General features: G+C 33.3%; 2 protein-coding genes across 2 annotated transcripts in view; one reads left to right on the top strand and one right to left on the bottom strand.

The window, feature by feature from the left end:
• wal (electron transfer flavoprotein subunit alpha wal) overlaps positions 1–14,413 on the top strand; it is a 117,649-nt gene extending 103,236 nt beyond the window's left edge. The window contains exon 10 of the mRNA XM_090404187.1: positions 14,291–14,413. The gene's annotated coding sequence lies outside the window, so the exon portion shown is untranslated. The remainder of the gene's footprint in view (positions 1–14,290) is intronic.
• LOC150099801 (protein ZBED8L-like) lies at positions 9,702–10,178 on the bottom strand. Its single transcript, XM_090403492.1, has one exon. It carries the CDS (start codon positions 10,176–10,178, stop codon positions 9,702–9,704), a length of 477 nt encoding a protein of 158 aa, XP_090259618.1.
• Positions 14,414–18,014: the final 3,601 nt, after the last annotated feature.

The raw sequence follows: 18,014 nt of genomic DNA, 5'->3' as shown, positions 1-18,014 counted from the left end.
CACCAATTTTGATGTAACTCTTTCTTTTAAGGTTACACGGTGATTAGCATTCATATTTATTAATTTAGGGACACAAAACACATATTGAAAAGATTATTTTACTGATTAATAATAAAATAATAACTTTACGTTTAAACTCCTGTATTGAGGTCATCTTCAGAAGGATACATGTGTATAAGAACAAGCTACATGCTGTTGCACTCTATACAAGTAAATTACATCTACGTTGTTAACTAATCTTTTTTCTTAGCCTGCCCTCTAGTGATAAAAAATAAATAAATAAAATAAAATAAAAACTACAATAAACTCTGCTAAAGTCCTCATGTACTAGGATTCTTCTGGAATTATACAGTTTATATTGTTATATTATGATTATCTTCTGGATTTGTACAGTATAGGTTGCTATTGAATGTTCAGGAGGGAAAAAAGAAAAAAAAAACACTCCACCAAGTCTTCTTGTATTGAGATTTTTCTTCGTGGTTGCTATGAAGGTTGTAGATGGGTCCTCCACATTCTTGGAATTGTAAGACCATTTTTATTCAGATTCGGATCATGTTTGAGCATTTCACATGCTCCCTTCAATTTCCGCTTGAACCAGGTTCTGGTGCGGTGTAGGGACTTGGTACCTTTCCAGTCAATTCTGTGGTATGTTTGGAGTGCGTGATCAGAAAGGCCGGTTTTTCCAAAATGGAGGTATTTTATGTGATGTTTGTGTTCATCCTTTCTGATTGGGATGGTTCGCCCTGTTTCCCCTATGTATGGTATGTTACATGTGCAGTCTATTTTGTAAACCCCTGGGTGGGCTAAGTGTGGCAGGGGATCCTTGGAAGAACTCAGTAGGTGTCTTAATTTTGTCGGGGGTTTAAAGGTGGTTTTGATGTTGTATTTGTGTAGATGTTCTGTCTATTTTTTAAGAAATGCCTCTAACATGGTATAGCAATAGCATTCTTGAAATCTTTTTTGTTATAGTGGTATCTTTGTGGAGGATCTTGTGAATGGTTTTTATACTGTATCCATTTTTTATAAAGGTATGTTTGATGGTCTCATATTCATGGTTAAGAGCGTGTTCATTTGAACAAATGGTTTGAGCTCTGTGTTTAAGGGTGCTTATGACCCCTAGTTTTTGTGTTGGGTGGTGATAAGAAGTTTTGTATATATACTGGCCTGTGTGTGTAGGCTTGCGGTAAACTGAGAAGGAGAGACAGCTTGAAGGAAGACGTGTGACAAGTGTGTCTAGGAATGGAAGAGAGTTGTTTTTATCAATTTCAATCGTGAATTGGATGCATTTGTGTTGTTTGTTCAGGTGGCTAAGGAATGTATCTAGTGCTTGGCGGCCGTGGGACCAAATGGTGAAAATATTGTCGCCGTATCTGAGCCAAATTTTGGGCTTTAGGCACGCCAATTCTAGAGCTCGTTGCTCAAAATATTCCATATAAAAATTCGCTATTGGGGGGGGGGGGGTGAGCCCATGGCTGTACCCTCTTTTTGAAGGTAAAAATTGTTTTGCCACACGAAATATCCAGAGCGGAGTACATGGACAAAGAGGGCCGTGATGTCCTGTGGAAATATGTTCTGTAAGAGTAGGATAGTATCATTGATTGAGACATTACCAAGATGGACGACACAACAAAATAGAACCAATTTTGTTGTGTCGTCCACCTTGCTAATTGATCCATTTATGTTGGTTAGTTGGATCTATTCTTATTTCTTTAAATTCCGTTTTTTATTTTGTTAGATGCTGATTGATACTGATCCGAATATAAGAAAATTTATATTATCCTGAGCCACCCTATATTCAGATTAGTCTATATAATACACAGGAATCAATCATCAACTAACTTTTGCAATCTCACTTTATACAGGTCGAGGTTAATGTTATCATTTAAGGCTTCTGCAAGGTTCGAATAAATTTTATGAGTGGTGAAATGAAGAAAAATCAGGCAAACAACAAATTAAATTCAATAAAATAAACATTTAATACAGTGTTATAGAACATGTACATTTAAGCATAATTTTTTAAGCAAGATAATCTAATTGAACAATATTCAAAATATCTCTGAGACACTAGTAGCCTCTCGGTTTGGTTTAAAAATTGAAGTTAAATTTACAGATCTTATTCTCCAATGCCTAAATACTATTATCACAACTTGTCTCTATTCAATGAGATAATTCAATTCTTTTATACATCTACTTAGTTCAAATATTCATAACAAACATAAAACATTAGGCATTAAACATTCAGCTGTCAATTCTATATTCTTCCGAATAATTGAAAATGGTTCACACAGTTCAATGTTCCAGAATTTTACAGTAATTATTCTTAAGGTAGAATTCTCTCTTAGTCAACAAACACTTAATTTAATTATGAGGAAGTTATCATTTCAAGGGGGAAACACTTTAAAGCTCCTTACTTTGGCTATTTTTAGTAGAACGCCACAGTTAATGTTAAGATATATCAGGTGGAGCTAACTCTTATTTCTTCATGCTGAAATATAAAAAAGACTGCTCTTACCAATGTGTAAAAGGTTACACCTTTTACACATTGGATTCACTATAGGCACACTTAAAACTGTAGTTAAGTATTACTTTGAAGTAACACTATTCAAAAGAAATCTTCACTATAATAACTGAAATATTAAACATAGAGCTTCGCAAGTCATGACGCACTCGTTTTAGGTAATCTACATATTCCTTATTTTCTTATATGCATTAAATTTAGCTTTGCACTATTCTTCCTCAAAACAATTGGAATTTGTCGTAATTTTAGAATTCTGTGGAAATATTCCGAATTGCCTATTAATTTTTTGGTCCTTTCTTAATCTATTTACGGCATTTCCCAAATCCCCTTACTGCCACCTGTTACTTCACTCCTTGCTGTCCTGAACGCTTCTCCCCCTTTTTATTTTCGTTTTCCAATTAAATACGTTCATTCTTCCCACCAAAATCCGGTTCTAACCAGTTCAGTTTACATCCACTGGCTTCTCTCCATATACATTGCCTATTCACGTTCTAAACACGTGCTGACTAAAAACAAGCTCCGTTTCTCCTTTAGCAGCCAATCAAATCCAATAAGAAGAATTACATAAAATCACCCTTACATACAGAAATAAAAGATATATCACAATTCATATAATATACATTTAAAGTTACATACACAGTTTCTTATAATAAATTTTACAGAATAAACTAAATAAAATGAATGACATGTTTATATAGAGTCTTTTCATTATTATTACATATTCTAAGATTAAATAATTAATTAATAACAAACAAAACTCTAAGCATTTATATGAATAATATATTACAAGCAAGAGGCTAACAACAAATAATATTTACAAGTCTTGCTTATGACATGGTGGATTATGTTAAATGTGAATGAAGTATTAAAACATGCAAAATATCTTCATTCACAACTTAACAAAAGCATATCAAAAGTTCCTGGCAAATAAGTCAGGCTTGTGCTCTTAGAGAATACAGAGACATATGTAAGAAAGCTAAACAGTGTGTAAAACTAGCTAAAAAGTCATGGGAGGACTTTGGCAAGAACACAGAAAATAAATATCAAGAAGGTGGAAAAATATTCTGGAGGTTGTTAAAGAAGCTTAGGAATGGAGGAAAGAGTGCTGTAAAAGGAATTAGAGGTGATAAAGGTGACATGAAAATGGGAGAAAAACATATCCTTGAAGTATGGAGTAATTGCTTTGAAAAACTGCTAAATGAAACAAGCAGTGATAGTACAGTGGTAAAAAACACTCAACAGGCATGCTGCCAGGAATACATATCCATACTTGAAGTAGAAAAAGCCATCAAAAGCCCGGAATGTGGAAAGGCAGCAGGAGTAGATGATATTTGACCAGAAATGCTGAAGTATGGTGGTATAAAAGTCTTACGGTGGCTGCATAGCATAGTTCAGAAAGCCTGGACAGAGGGACGAATTCCCAATGATTGGAGTAGAACTCTAATAGTGCCCATATATAAAAAGGGAAATAAAACTGAATGTGAGAATTACAGAGGTATTTCCCTACTGAGTGTTCCTGGCAAGATCTATGCAAGTATACTTGAGAAACGGTTGAGAAGAATTGTGGAAGAAAAGCTTGGTGAAGAACAAGCTGGATTCAGGCCAAATAGAGGCTGTGAGGATCAGATCTTCACTTTATGACAAATAGTGGAGAAATCATGGGAATATAACAAAGATCTGTATTTAAGTTTTGTCGATTTGGAAAAGGCATGTGACAAGGTACCAAGAGAGAAGCTATTCAATACACTACAGTTATATGGTGTCAATGGGGCATTATATCAAGCAATGCTTAGTCTTTATTTGAGTTGTAAGTCAGCAGTTAGAATTGAAGGAAGTACAGGAAGATAATGTTAAATCTGGTGTGAGACAAGGATGTACATTATCCCCTCTGTTATTCATTATCTATATGGATCACATTATGAAGGAAAGTGGTATTAAACATGATATCAAAATTGGAGATGTTAATGTCAGCTCTTTGCTTTATGTGGATGATGTTATACTTCTAAATAAATCCGCTACAAGTCTGCAAGATTCTCTGACTAAATTGAATAACTGTTGTAATAGATATGGTATGAAGGTCAACAATAAAAAGACAAAGACAATGAAAATAGGCAGAATCATTGAAAATGTCAACTGTGTTGTGAATGGAGAACCTGTGGAACAAGTAAAACATTGCAGCTACTTAGGCACGATTGTTAGTGAAGGTAGTAAATTAAATATAGAAATAGACAACAGAATCAACAAAGCTGGTATGGTAGGAAGTCAATTGAATAAATTCATATGGAATAAGAGAGAAATTAGTTGGAACACTAAATTAGCTGTATACATGACAGTGTTCAAACCAGTTTTAACTTATGGATCTGAGAGCTGGGTCAGAAGTAAAACACTTGACCAAATACTAGAGACTTCAGTTATGAGATCCTGAGAAAGATTATAATCATGAACACATGGCATCAATGGCAACATCATATTAAAAATGAGGATATTAGGAAAGAACTTGACATTGTCAGCATCCAGGAATGCGTTAGCAGAGCTAATCACAGGTGGTATGGTCACTTAAAGAGAACGAGAAAGGAAAGATTAGCAAAACAAGTGTTCTCTGCCAGGTTGGCAGCAAAACGACCCAGAGGAAGACCAAGAAATAAGTGGAATGATATGGTACAAAGTGCCTTAGACGGTAGAAATATAAGATCTGATAATGTTGGAGCTTGACAAGTAACAGACTGATTTGGAGGAAAATTATAGATAGGAAGTTAGTAATGATGTAATTTTTTTCATGTAGTACTATCATATCCTGTACACCCCTTGAGGGTACATGACAGGAAATTGATGGTGAAACTTAAATACAAATTCTTGTTGTATTTCCAAAATTTCTCAGCTATTTGCTTTAAAGTGAAAAATTAATCCTGACAACCTCTATTTGGCCTGAATCCAGCTTGTTCTTTACCAAGTTTTCCTTCCACAATTTTTTTTTGTTTGCCATTTCGCGAGTATACTTGCATAATTCTTTACAATAATATTCATTAGGGAAGTTCCTCTGTAAATCCTCACATTCATTTTTATACATTGGTGCTATTGAGAGCTCTACTCCAATCATCCAGAATTTGACTTTCTGACCAGGCGTTCTGAATTATGCAGTGCAGCCACCGTAAAACTTTTATACCTCCATATTTCACCATTTGTGGTCAAATTTCATCTACTTCAGCTGCATTTCAGATTTTCGATTACGTTTTTACTTCAAGTACTGATATGTATTCCTAACCAAATTCCTGAAGTATTTAATTTAGACATCTTGAATATTTTTATCTTCAGTTTTCATGTCACCTTTATCATCTCTGATTCTTTTTACAGTACTTTTTCTTCCATTTCAAATCTTTTTTTTGTGCCTCCAAAATATTTTGCGACCTTCTTGATATTTATTTTCTATGGTGTTACTAAAGTCTCCCCATGACATTTGTTTAGCTAGTTTTACACAATGCTTTTCTTTTTTACATTTTTCTCTGTATTCTCTAAGAGCAGAAACTGATTTACTTGCCAGGAACCTTCCATACACTTTCTTCTTTTACTTGACTGCCTCTAACTTCCTGAGTCCACCATGGAGTTCTGATTTTAAAACTTTCTTGCACATGCTTTTCAGTATGCAATTCAGTTTTATCCTGCTCAAAACTAAATGGTGATCACTTTCAATTTGAAACTCGCTGTATACTCTTTTGTTCCGAAACAGTGGAAAAAAATAATTGCTTATAACAATAACATAGTTGATAAGCCTATAGTTATTTCTAGCATATTCTCTCCATGTGAATTTGTGCACATTTTTATGTTGAAACATGGTGTTAGTAATAACTAATCCATGTTCTGAACAGAAACCTGGCAGGTATTTACAATTATTAGCTTTGCACTTTTCTCCAAATTTTACCAGGTAATCATTTCCTACTCTACTGTTGAGATCTCCAAAAGAACTAACTTTTCTTTTTTTCATTGTGCCAGCTTCCTTCTCTAATGCCTCAGAAAATCCCTCCATTTCTTCCTTGGTAAACCTTCTGTGGGACCATAAGCAGAATTAAGTCACATTGTCTAGTTTCCCATTCTGATATTTGTCCATATTGCCTGCCATTCAAGAAGATTATCCTCATATTTAGTATAGCTACTCTCTCTTTTACCTGATTGTTATTGCTTGAATTTTTTGTATTTTGTATTTTTTGCTTAGAAAGATCTCCCCTGTTTTTGTCTTGTTTCAGTCATGCCTATTATGTCGATCTGGTACTTTTCCAATTGTTCTGCTAGTTCCATTTCTTTTCCATTGATGCTTCTTATGTTGATAGTACCAATCTTGAGTTCTGTTGATATTGAGTTGGGATGTGTTGTAGATTTATTCCAGTAGCTGAGTTTGCCCTGGTTCCCTGGCAAAAACAACGTTGGCTTTGTTTAACTGTGCAATGCTCCAGCCAGCATGAAATTCTGTCTGGTACCATCATTTTGCATTATGGTTTAATCCAATAAGAATATTGGATTAAATATGTCTCCTGACATATGCATAATGAAAAGGTGAGGATTTGACATTAGGTCAGAAACCCCAGTTAGTTCTCCGCATTCCATAAAAGGCTGTATGGAGATATTCTCCCAATTATACAACTTTGATCCTTAAGCACCCCATATATGGTGATGACCTTCATAATTTGTTTGTTGTGTTTTAAATTGAAACTGCAATTATATTAATAGTAACTTTTTTTTTTCTTTAGTACTATTATAATTATAAAAACATACATTGGATTCTTTGTAAGAATTCATGCTAAGAAATTTTATGACGAGATATGAATACTAAGTATGGATTTTTACACTAATGATTATTATACACACTTTGTAATTGTTAATTATGATTCAGTGCTATCATCTCTTCCATCTTCTTGAGCAAGTTCTGTTTTTTTTCTGTACACCCCCTTGAGGGTATATATATATCAGGAATTTGATGATGATGATGTTCTGTTTATTTTTAATATAACTTCTACTGTATTATTCTTTGATTCCAATATCTGTGGTAATTTATTTGTTTTGAAATATATTTATGCAATCAATCATAATGGCTGTCTGAGCCCTTTGGTCTCTTCTGACTCCATTATATATCAAAGTTCTCAGTTCCTTTTAATTTCTTCTTTGTTTCTGTATTAATTACTGCATTTTTAAGTTCTGTACTTAATACTGTAGAGATTTTTTTTTTTTTTTTTTTTTCTGGTCATTTCCCTAGGTCTGTCTAAATTAGTTTCTCTTTAGTAGTTACTAGACTTGCCTTCCAAATTTTAATCTGTAGTGGTAGTAAGAGAAACAAGGTATATGATTGACATTTCCTACACTAATGATATGCATATGCTGGTGATACTGTCATTGACCCTATAATACAGTAGCAAACAAATTAATCTGAACAAGCCGAATTTTCATCAAGTTTTTTGTTTTGTTTTCATTTCAATTCACAATAGTTTTGGTTTTAGTTTTAGTTCACTAGTTTGGTTGAGTGCTGCATGTTTTAAACTGTCTCTGCAATGTTATTAATAGTACTGTGCACTTTTATTAATGTAAAAAGTTGATATTTGTAGTGTTTTATTCATTTTGTATAGCTATAAAATGGATACGTCTCCAAGAAAGCATTCCAAAATATGTAATCTTTCTCAGCACACATCTGTGACTCAAAGACAAATTGCCAATGAGCTTGGTGTTGATTTGGATACTGTTAATGCGATTTTGAAGAGGTTTAGGGAGGCGGGTACCTTTTCTCCTTATAAAGTGAGCACCTTATTCTTGCAAATAAGTGGCTAAGAACACTTCTGCCTGCCTGCCTTCAACAAGTTCTTAAACACCAAGCTAAAAAGATGTGGGTTGTTTTACACATGACAGTCCAGCATCACTTGTGCCTGTTGACAGTATGATGAAAAGTGACCAATACATAAAAATATTGGAGAAGAGATACAGAAAGACAAAGAACTCATCTTCCAACAGGATCTCACTTCATGACACACTTCAAAAAAAGTGAAAGAGTTTCTCAAAAATCACAACATCCATTTGCTTCAGTGTCCAGGTAACTCTCCTGATATTAAACCAAAGCATGGTTCGAGATGCTGAAATAATAAAAATGTGTTCTACATTGGTAGAGTCCGTGTCTAAGTGAAATAATGAACTTATTAGGAACAGAGAAGCACATATAAATTATTGGGTAGAGTTGGAGTTTAATTTTTGTACTTATTTTCTTGCAAAATTAAAATTTTACTTTAAAATGAAAGTCTTTGGATTAATTTGTTCACTAGCTTATGTGTGCATGTATGAGAAAAGGCCTTTCCCTTGTGATATTTTATAACTTCCCCAATGACAAAGATGACAGAAAGCAGACAATGCCATTATTGATCTGATACTGAGAAAGATAACTGATTGTTGAAGGGCAGAAGATTGCTATTAGAATTGTCTGGCAGTTTAAATATGCACCTATACAGAAGACTTAAAAGTTACATGCCCCAACTCAGTAGTTCCTAACCTTTTTTGGATCGTGCCCCACCTCAAAGATTTTGATGCCACCCCCTCTAGCATAATAGTCAACCAAGTTCTGAAAAAACATAATATAAATTTTATATTGCACTTTGTATATTATAAACATAAATCAAACTCAACGTGGGAAAATAAAATCCAAGTTAATATGATCCTTGAAGCTTGATGTCTTCTGCAAAGAGTTTTTATTTGAGGTACTAATTTAATCAATTTCCATCTCAAATCCCCTTAGTTTGTGATATCCAGACGATTTCTTTTTTTTCAGTAACAAGTCATTTACACCACTATAGACACATTCAACTAAATATGACGACGGGAAGGGCAACAGTAATTTTCGTGCAAAACTAGTTAAATTTGGGTATTTCGTTTCTGTCTCATCACAAAGCCATGCCATTGTTCCTTTTATGTTGAATAAAGTTCTAATAGACTCATCATTTTGCATATCTAAGAATTCTTCTTGATACTGCATAGCCACCGCAGTTAGGTCAACTAGCATTGGCTGAGTTATCCAAGATGGAAAATAAATTTCTTTTAAATCAGAATACCTGTCATTTAAATCACAGGCCATTTTGCTCAGGTGATCAACAATAACAAGTATAGCAGCATCAGTTACCTCACACTTATTTAGCCAATAAAATTCGTCAAATTTTTTGGCTCAAACATTCTTTTGACATAATTGCAGAAATGCAATAAAGCCAAATATTTTAGCCTGTGCATCAACAAGGGTCTTATTTGCTCCTTGCAGTTGCTTATTTAACATATTCAGCTTTTCAAAGATATCTGTCAAATAACTCACAAATGCTTGACCATCAACTGTTTGTAAGAGTTTCATTTCAGGTTTGTCTTTCAAAAACTCACTAAGAATATCAAATAGTTCCATGAATCTTCTCAAGCAATTCCCCTGTAACAGCCACCTCACCTCGTCGTGAAGCAGTAGTCTTACATGGTCAGTAGTTTTATCCTCACAATGTTTGAAGAGACACTCGCATTTGGCATTAGCTTTGATAGTGTTGATACATTTCATAACCGAATTCACTATTTCATTTAGAACAGGTGAAAGTTTTTTGGAAACTAAATTTTCTCTGTGAATAATACAATGCACAAGCAACATTTCAGGATTGCCATCCTTCATTAATTTTAAACAGCTACGTTCTTGCCTATCATAACAGGAGCACCATATGTAGCACAAGATGTAATATTTTTCATTGATATTTGAGCTTCATCTAAATAATTTTTGAGTCTATTGTATATATTATATATATCAGTAGTGGTGGTTTTCAATGCTTCACAGAACAACATCTCTTCAGTAAATTCACCATTGTTAATATATCTTACATAGGCCATCAATACATCCTCACTGTTTCTTACAGTTGATTCATCCATCTGTATTGAGAATTTCCTTGATCTCAACTTTTCAATAAGTTGTGTTTCCACATCTTTAGCCATCTCATCTATTCTTTTGCTAACAGTGTTATTGCTCAGTGGCATACCTTTGACATCTTTCTCCAAAACTGTTTTAAGAAAAGTTGATATCACTGGTTTAATTAAATCCTCCCCTGTAGTATGATTTTTTCCTGATTTAGCTATGAGCAGAGAAATTTCATAACTAGCTTCAAGAGTACAATTTTTGGGTAGCAATTCATATAGAGAATTGATTCAAATCATAGTTCACATAAGTGCTATGTTTCGCCTTCAAATGTGCTTTAAAAACAAAAACCAACTCTTAGAGATTTACAAAATATGGGGGAAGGAAATGTTTAAGAGCTTCTTGGCAGACATAGGAAGCTAAAAAATAATCCATGAAAAGTTTCTAACTTAAAAGCATTAGGGAATAATATAAGAAGCTAAATTATGTATAAAAGTAGGTAAATAAAAGTTACAGAATGATTTTAGAAAGAATAAATCACGAAAGTGTGAAAATACTTCTGAAAGCTACTAAGAAAGCTTAGAAAATGGAAAGAAAAAAAAAAAGCATGGATGGCATCAAAGATGGTTATTAAGCAGGCTGTTCCAAGTCACACAGTGGCTAATACCCATATATTTGAAAACATTCCTGAAAGATGCGCTTTCAACATGCTATGAGAAGAGCACACACCTCACAAGCTTCTTAACCATGCCTTGGTTTTCAGGGATGACCTCGAGTTCTTGCCCTGAGCAATGAAATCTTACTTTTTTTTCTCTATACCAATTCCCTTAACCAACATGTATGTTGCTTTCATGTCTTCTCTCTACTATTACTCAAACATTGAAGATCAGATTCCTCATTCTCTCCTTCTATACACAATTTGATAAGCCACATATCATCATGGTTACCTGCCACTGGATCTTTTCAGTTGACCACTGTGCTTATTTAGGTTCACCACATGTGCTATCAGAGTCTGTGGTGGGATGTGGTGCTATCAGAGTCTTGTAAAGTGGGAGAATGACTTCCTTATTCTTACAAGTTTGTTCTTTGTAACATTGAAGTTATCTGATGATGATGTGACCACCTTAACATTGTATCCTCTAAACATTAACTTTCTGTCACTTTCATTGACTTATTTAGCAAATTATCAGTGTCTCAGTCCAAAATCAACTTTCAGAATTGGAACTCTCTTTCAATTCTGTATCAGAAATGTCCCTTATATAACCCTTCCTAACTTTATATTACTCTCCAAACCAACCCCAATCTCATTAATATATATAGATTAAACAACAGTTTTCCATGACCCTGGGTATCCCACTGATCACTTTCTCTAAGCATTTTTATGCAATACTTTCTGATAACCATCATTCAGCCATTCCTTCTGTCCGTCACACTTTACATATTTGAGTTTTTTATATAATAACCTGTAATGTAGAATCCTGTTCAGATGCCTTGTCAAAATTCAAAATCTCTGTAGTATATTCATTCCTCTTATCTGCCACTATGGTCACTTCATTATAAAATGTAAATAAATTACAAAATGCCATGTTGTCCTCTGTACAAAATGAGTACTATCTACCAGCTTTTGAATACAGAGCCTAATTAGGCTCTTTAACAAACCTCACTCAGAGATATACAAATTGAAGATATATATATATTCTGGGTGTCTGGAGTGATAACTTGGGAAATTTATTATATGAGATAACTAGTCCTAGAAAATACCCAGGGAGAATGTAGTCAGCATACATGGCATAGCCACTTCTGGCTATAGGTGTGTCTCAGTTCTTTCCATCTGTTTCTATCCTGAGCTTGTTGGTGCCAGGAAGTTCCAATTGTCTTCCTTATATTATCTGACCATCTTCTTTCAGGTCTTCCAGCTGATCTTTTACCTTCATATGGCTGCCACCCCAGTATAACTTTTATCCATCTATTGTCCTTGAATCTTGTAATGTGTCCCACCCATTCCCATTTCTTTCAAGTATGTTTTCTCCAATATCTAAAAATTTTGTTTTCGCTTTTATTTCTTCATTTTTAATTTTATCTTTGAGTCTTATGTTTAACAGGCATCTTTCTGTTATTTGCATTTTTTATTTCCTTTTTGATTGACCAGGTTTTTGCTCTGTATGTCATAACAGGCAATACACATTGGTTGAACAGTCTTGCTCTGTTCTCAGGTTTTATTTTGCTGTTTAAAAACTTTTCACTTCTTCCATGATTCCTTGTTTCTTTATTGTTAACAATTTTCTTAAGTATACATACTCATCTACTATTTCAGTTTCTTTATTGTTTACCTTAATAATGTTGTGCCTTTCATCGTATCCTTTTTTGGTTTATTTTATTTTATTTATTTATTTTTTTCTCCAGAATTAATGTGTAATCCAGTTTCTATTGATTTAGTTGTTAGATCTTCTATAATTTCTATTGAATCTTTCATATTGTTTGCAATAATAAGAATATTAGAAAATCTTAGATTGTTTAATTCCATTAATATTGACTCCTTTATTGGACCATTCTAAATTACTCATCATATCTCCTTGATTTATGTGAAATTTTTTGCTTATATCACTGAGAATGATACTTGCTGTAGCATTTTCATAAATATATTTTATGTCAATAAATTGTTTTTCAATGCCATAATCTCTGAAGGCTTCTATTATTGATGATGTTTTAATGAAATCAAAAGCTTTTTTTTTTTAAATCTGAAGGCCATATGAAGAGGAAGGTTGTATTCATTGCATTTTTCAATAATCAGGCATATTGATTGAATATGATCTATTGTACTGAAGTTCTTTCTGAAACCAGCTTGCTTAGAAGATTGTATCGAATCATATTTTCTAATTTATTGGTTATAATTCTATAGAAAAGCTTATAAATGTGGGATAACAAACTAATTGGTCTGTAGTTTCTAGTTTTAATTTATTTATTTAATTCTAAAACAATTTTAGAATATCCCCACCTTCTTTAATCATCTCTATTATTAAATCATTTTCTTTATCAGCTTTATTGTTTTTTCATTTTCAAAGATTTCTAATGGAGGTATATCATAGGTATTGTCATAATCCATTGTTTCTGTTGATTCTGAAATTTTCTTTCTTTCCTTTTATACAGATTCATGCAGAAAATTTTTGCTTCTTCTGTGATTTCTATAATATTCTTTCTTCCAGATGAAAGATAATTTCTTAGAATTCTGAGGTTTCTATTTTCATCAATGATTTTTTGTATCATCTTCTCTTTTCTTAATATCTTCTTTTATATTTATCCTTATATGGCATTACTCACTGAAGAAGAAAAAAAAGCCATCAAAACCTAAAATATGGAAAGATGATAGCAGAAATAATCTTGGTGATCTTAAAAGATGTTAAATAGGAGTATTATATATATAGCACAACTTCCTTACTCATTGTTTAAGGAAAAGCCAAGAGCATTGACAAGCAGGGATAAGAATGTAATTGTGCTGTTGTAGCTAGCATTTTGGGAGATTTGAAAATGTTGGAGAAGATCCAGAGATAAGTAACTAAGGTTGTTAGGGAGACTGTGGAATGTATAGATTGAGAGAGTGTGTGATTTGCAAAGAGGAGATATGATTGAGCAAAAAACAAGCAGTCATTCTTTGAAGCTATAAGTTTTTGACATCATGAAATGAAAAGTAGATTTTTTCATGGATGGTAGTGGAACGTATTATCATTGCAGGTAATTAGTGTGCAGATTTTGCAATTTCAAGATGAGGTATGTAAAGTGTGTTTAAATGTAATGTGCCACAATGAATCTAATGACTCTGAGAAGCCTTGAAATAATAAAATATCTTAGTAAAAAGTGTAAATTTACTTTGTATTTTTCAGATGCTGATTTTGTGTAAAAGCAAGACATGGATGCACTTGAAACTATTTTAGAATAATGAATGTTTAATAATGAGCTCTGTATTCATATCTTATCGAATAAATAACTTATTTTCATCTTTTTAATCTTAGTTATTAACCTATTGTATTAATAAAATCTTACATTGAAATATATATCAGAATAAATAAAATTTTAAAAAATAATTTTATTGTTATGTACAAAGCCATGGTTACTTTTGCCTATATTAGTCTATTTCGTGACATTAATTTCTATACACAGTCGGGTCTCTTTTTATGCTTAGATACATTCCACAGAAAACTACATATAAAATATAAAAAATTGACAAAAAAGACCTAACTTATGTTGAAATATTAGGGATACATTCCATAATTGTCTAAAAACGAAACAATGAATTAAAATAAACCTAAAATCACATAAAGTTTATAAAAATTCTGGAAAATAAAAATGCTTAAGTTTGTTTTAAAGCTTTATTCATTTAATTTTATTGAAAAGTAACATTTTTTTTTTTTTACATTTTTTGCATCAGAATTATCATCGCTATTAGACAATATTCGGCAATGTTTGCGAACTGGTGCAAAATCACTTTCAACACCAGAAGAGATAGCCAGTGCATCAGATCTGTATAGTAAAGGCAGTGGTTCTTTACAAACAGAATTTTGCTGATTTTTTTCTTCTGACAATGTAATCAGTGATTAAACTTTGCAATGATGATTTCTAATTTTTATACAGCTCGTGATATCCAGACATACACTTCTTCAGCTCACATTGGAATTTAAAGGCTCGTTTCAGAATTTGTGTCATTAACAAGAAAATGATTTTCCAATTTATTGCACAGTTCAAGACCTCGAATATTTGCACTGATGGGGACAGGTTTTTCTTCTGCTTCACTATCGTTGTCTGGATCTTCGACGATATCTAAAGTTAATCGATATCCAATAATATCGTCACTTAAGGCATTATCCACAAGCAATTCGTCTACATCAATAAATGTATCAAAACCTTCTCCACCAATTTCATGTGCCAAAGTAATGATTTCAGCTGATAATGTAGATGTTTGAATGTTTGCACTGTTTGTAACACATCCAGGCCAAGCTGCTTTTCAGCAGGCATTTAAAGTTTGTGGTCTTATTTCAGCGATAGCAGATGCAACATGATTTAAACAGTCCAAAATAGAAAAAAAAATTTTTCAAACCTCAGTCACTGTTAATGATTCATTTTCTAGTTTAGCCAATATAAATTGAAAAGTGTGCTTAACATAATATGTTTTAAAAGTAGCAATTATGCTTTGATATAATGGCTGAATAATGGTTGTTGTACTGGGTGGAAAAACACTACCTGCACATTTGGATGTTCTAAATGCGGATGACTTGGTGCATTGTCAACAATTAATAAAACTTTAAAATCGAGAGCTTTTTGCTTCATATATGTTTCCACTTCTGGTACAAAGCAATTATTGAACCATTCGGTAAATACAGCAGTTGTAACCTAGGCCTTTGTATTATTAGCCATCCAATGTACTGGCACTGTTTTAGATGTTTTAAAAGTAGCAATTATGCTTTGATATAATGGCTGAATAATGGTTGTTGTACTGGGTGGAAAAACACTACCTGCACATTTGGATGTTCTAAATGCGGATGACTTGGTGCATTGTCAACAATTAATAAAACTTTAAAATCGAGAGCTTTTTGCTTCATATATGTTTCCACTTCTGGTACAAAGCAATTATTGAACCATTCAGTAAATACAGCAGTTGTAACCTAGGCCTTTGTATTATTAGCCATCCAATGTACTGGCACTGTTTTAGATCCTTGCCTTTTAGAGCACGTGATCTTAGAGATCGATTTACTAGGAGGGGTTTCAACATTCGAACCCCTGATACATTGCTACAAAATAACATCGTTAATCGATGTTTGCTTGCTTTAAACCCACTTGCTTTTTTCTCAAACTTTGCGATGTTAGTTCAACTAGGCATTTTCTTCCAAAACAATCCTGTTTTGTCAGTGTTAAACACTTGATCGAGACAATATCCAACGTCTTCAATACTTTTGGCTAACTTCTATTGAAAATTTTTGGCTGCTGCTTCATCTTCTGTTGCAACCTCGCCTGTAATCTTCACTTTATGAAGTGCATTCCTTTTTAAAAACCTGGTTAGCTATCCTTTGCTAGCCGAAAATCTTTATCAGCCTGGGAAGCAGAAGTAGATGGCTCCAATTGCTTCATCTGGTCATAAAACTGAAGAGCTTTTTGTTTAATTAAATAACCACTTATAGGAATTCTTCTTTGAGTTATTTCTTCAATCCAAATTACGAGCGCTCATTCCGTTTTTTCTGATAAAGCATCTCTTGAGTAAGATGATAATTTGGCACTTAGTTTTGTGCCAGAAATGACAGATTTTCTTATTGTGACTTTATTCTTTTTAATTGCTCTTATAGTAGATTCATCTAAATTAAAATGTTTACAAATTGCCGTAGATCCCTCTCCTTTTGCTAAGCTATCTAAAATTGCAATTTTCATTTCCAAAAAAATTGCTTTTTTTTTCCTCCATTGGGCCAAATTAAATCTTTAAAATAAAAATTAGCAAAATTTAGACTTATGCTAATGAAAAGACAAACACTTACATTCAAAATTAAACTTAACGGACACTCACTGCATACATGTTACTCACGTTATGCAACACGCTGTTCATTATGTACAACCGGGAAACCCCCGAATTTGCCTGAACTATGCACCGCATAAAAAGAGACCCAAGTGTGTGTGCGCGTAGAGTGACAGAGAGACAAAATGTTACAGTAAGATAGTTCACTTGAGTACACAAGACTTTCCAAGTCATTCTTTACTAAAATATAAGCCATAATGAATTTTATTAGGCATTTTTCATATCAAATCTGTTGCAATTTAAGTAGGCCCTTAATTACAGTAATGTTATGTTGCTTTAAGACATTTTTTATGTAGCTCCTACCCATGAAAGGTTTTCATAAACCTAAAATACATTCGTACCCTGGATGATTTTTTTAAAAATGTTAATTTTGTGTCTGGAAACCCTGCTCTAGAAACCAAACATGAAACTTTTTCAAGCAACTTCAGACCCTCAATAAGTGGAGCATGGTGTCACACTGGGCAAATAAATAAGTAATACCATTCATGAGCATACCAAATATACTGCGGAGATCCAGAATTTCCTTCTTATGAGGGTACACGCTTGCAGAATGATCACTGAATAACTCAACTATTTGTTTGCTTCTTTTACCTCCCTATCAATCAGCACTTGTTAAAGTCAGTCTTTTACTCATCATATAGCAAATAAGATTTCTTTTGGGCTTATCAGCTAGTTTATTCTCATGATTAGTGTTTGCCTTATACTGGTCATGGGTATGCTGTTAAACTTTTGTTATTCTGCAACTCCTGTTTAATGATGTTCATCCATCTAACTCCTACCTGAGATATCCTCTTGAATCTCTGGGTATAGTCAGATACTGATTTCTTCAAACATTCCTTGACCATCTCTCTCTCTCGTGCTGCAAACTGACTCTTCAGCTTGTCATAATCACCTGCTTTGTATTCCACATCTCTACTTCTGCACGTCTGGCAGTCTCTCATGTCAAGATCACATTCCTCAAGCAAAGGCAGCATTGTTATATTGATTACTGTTATCTCTGATGCTCTGACCCAGATCCGGCACTCTCAAACTTGTGTTCCCTGCATTAC

This window comes from Typopeltis vanoorti, chromosome 14 (assembly GCF_054136105.1).
Source record: "Typopeltis vanoorti isolate ZY-2024b chromosome 14, IOZ_Tvanoo_1.0, whole genome shotgun sequence".
Taxonomy (NCBI): Eukaryota; Metazoa; Arthropoda; class Arachnida; order Uropygi; family Thelyphonidae; genus Typopeltis; species Typopeltis vanoorti.
The sequence above is the reverse complement of the archived record's forward strand: the minus strand, read 5'-3'. Positions and strand labels throughout refer to the sequence as shown.

Coding starts and splice junctions, on each gene's coding strand:
- LOC150099801 (XM_090403492.1), bottom strand. CDS start 10,178: ATGAAGGATGGCAATCCTGAAATGTTGCTTGTGCATTGTATTATTCAC.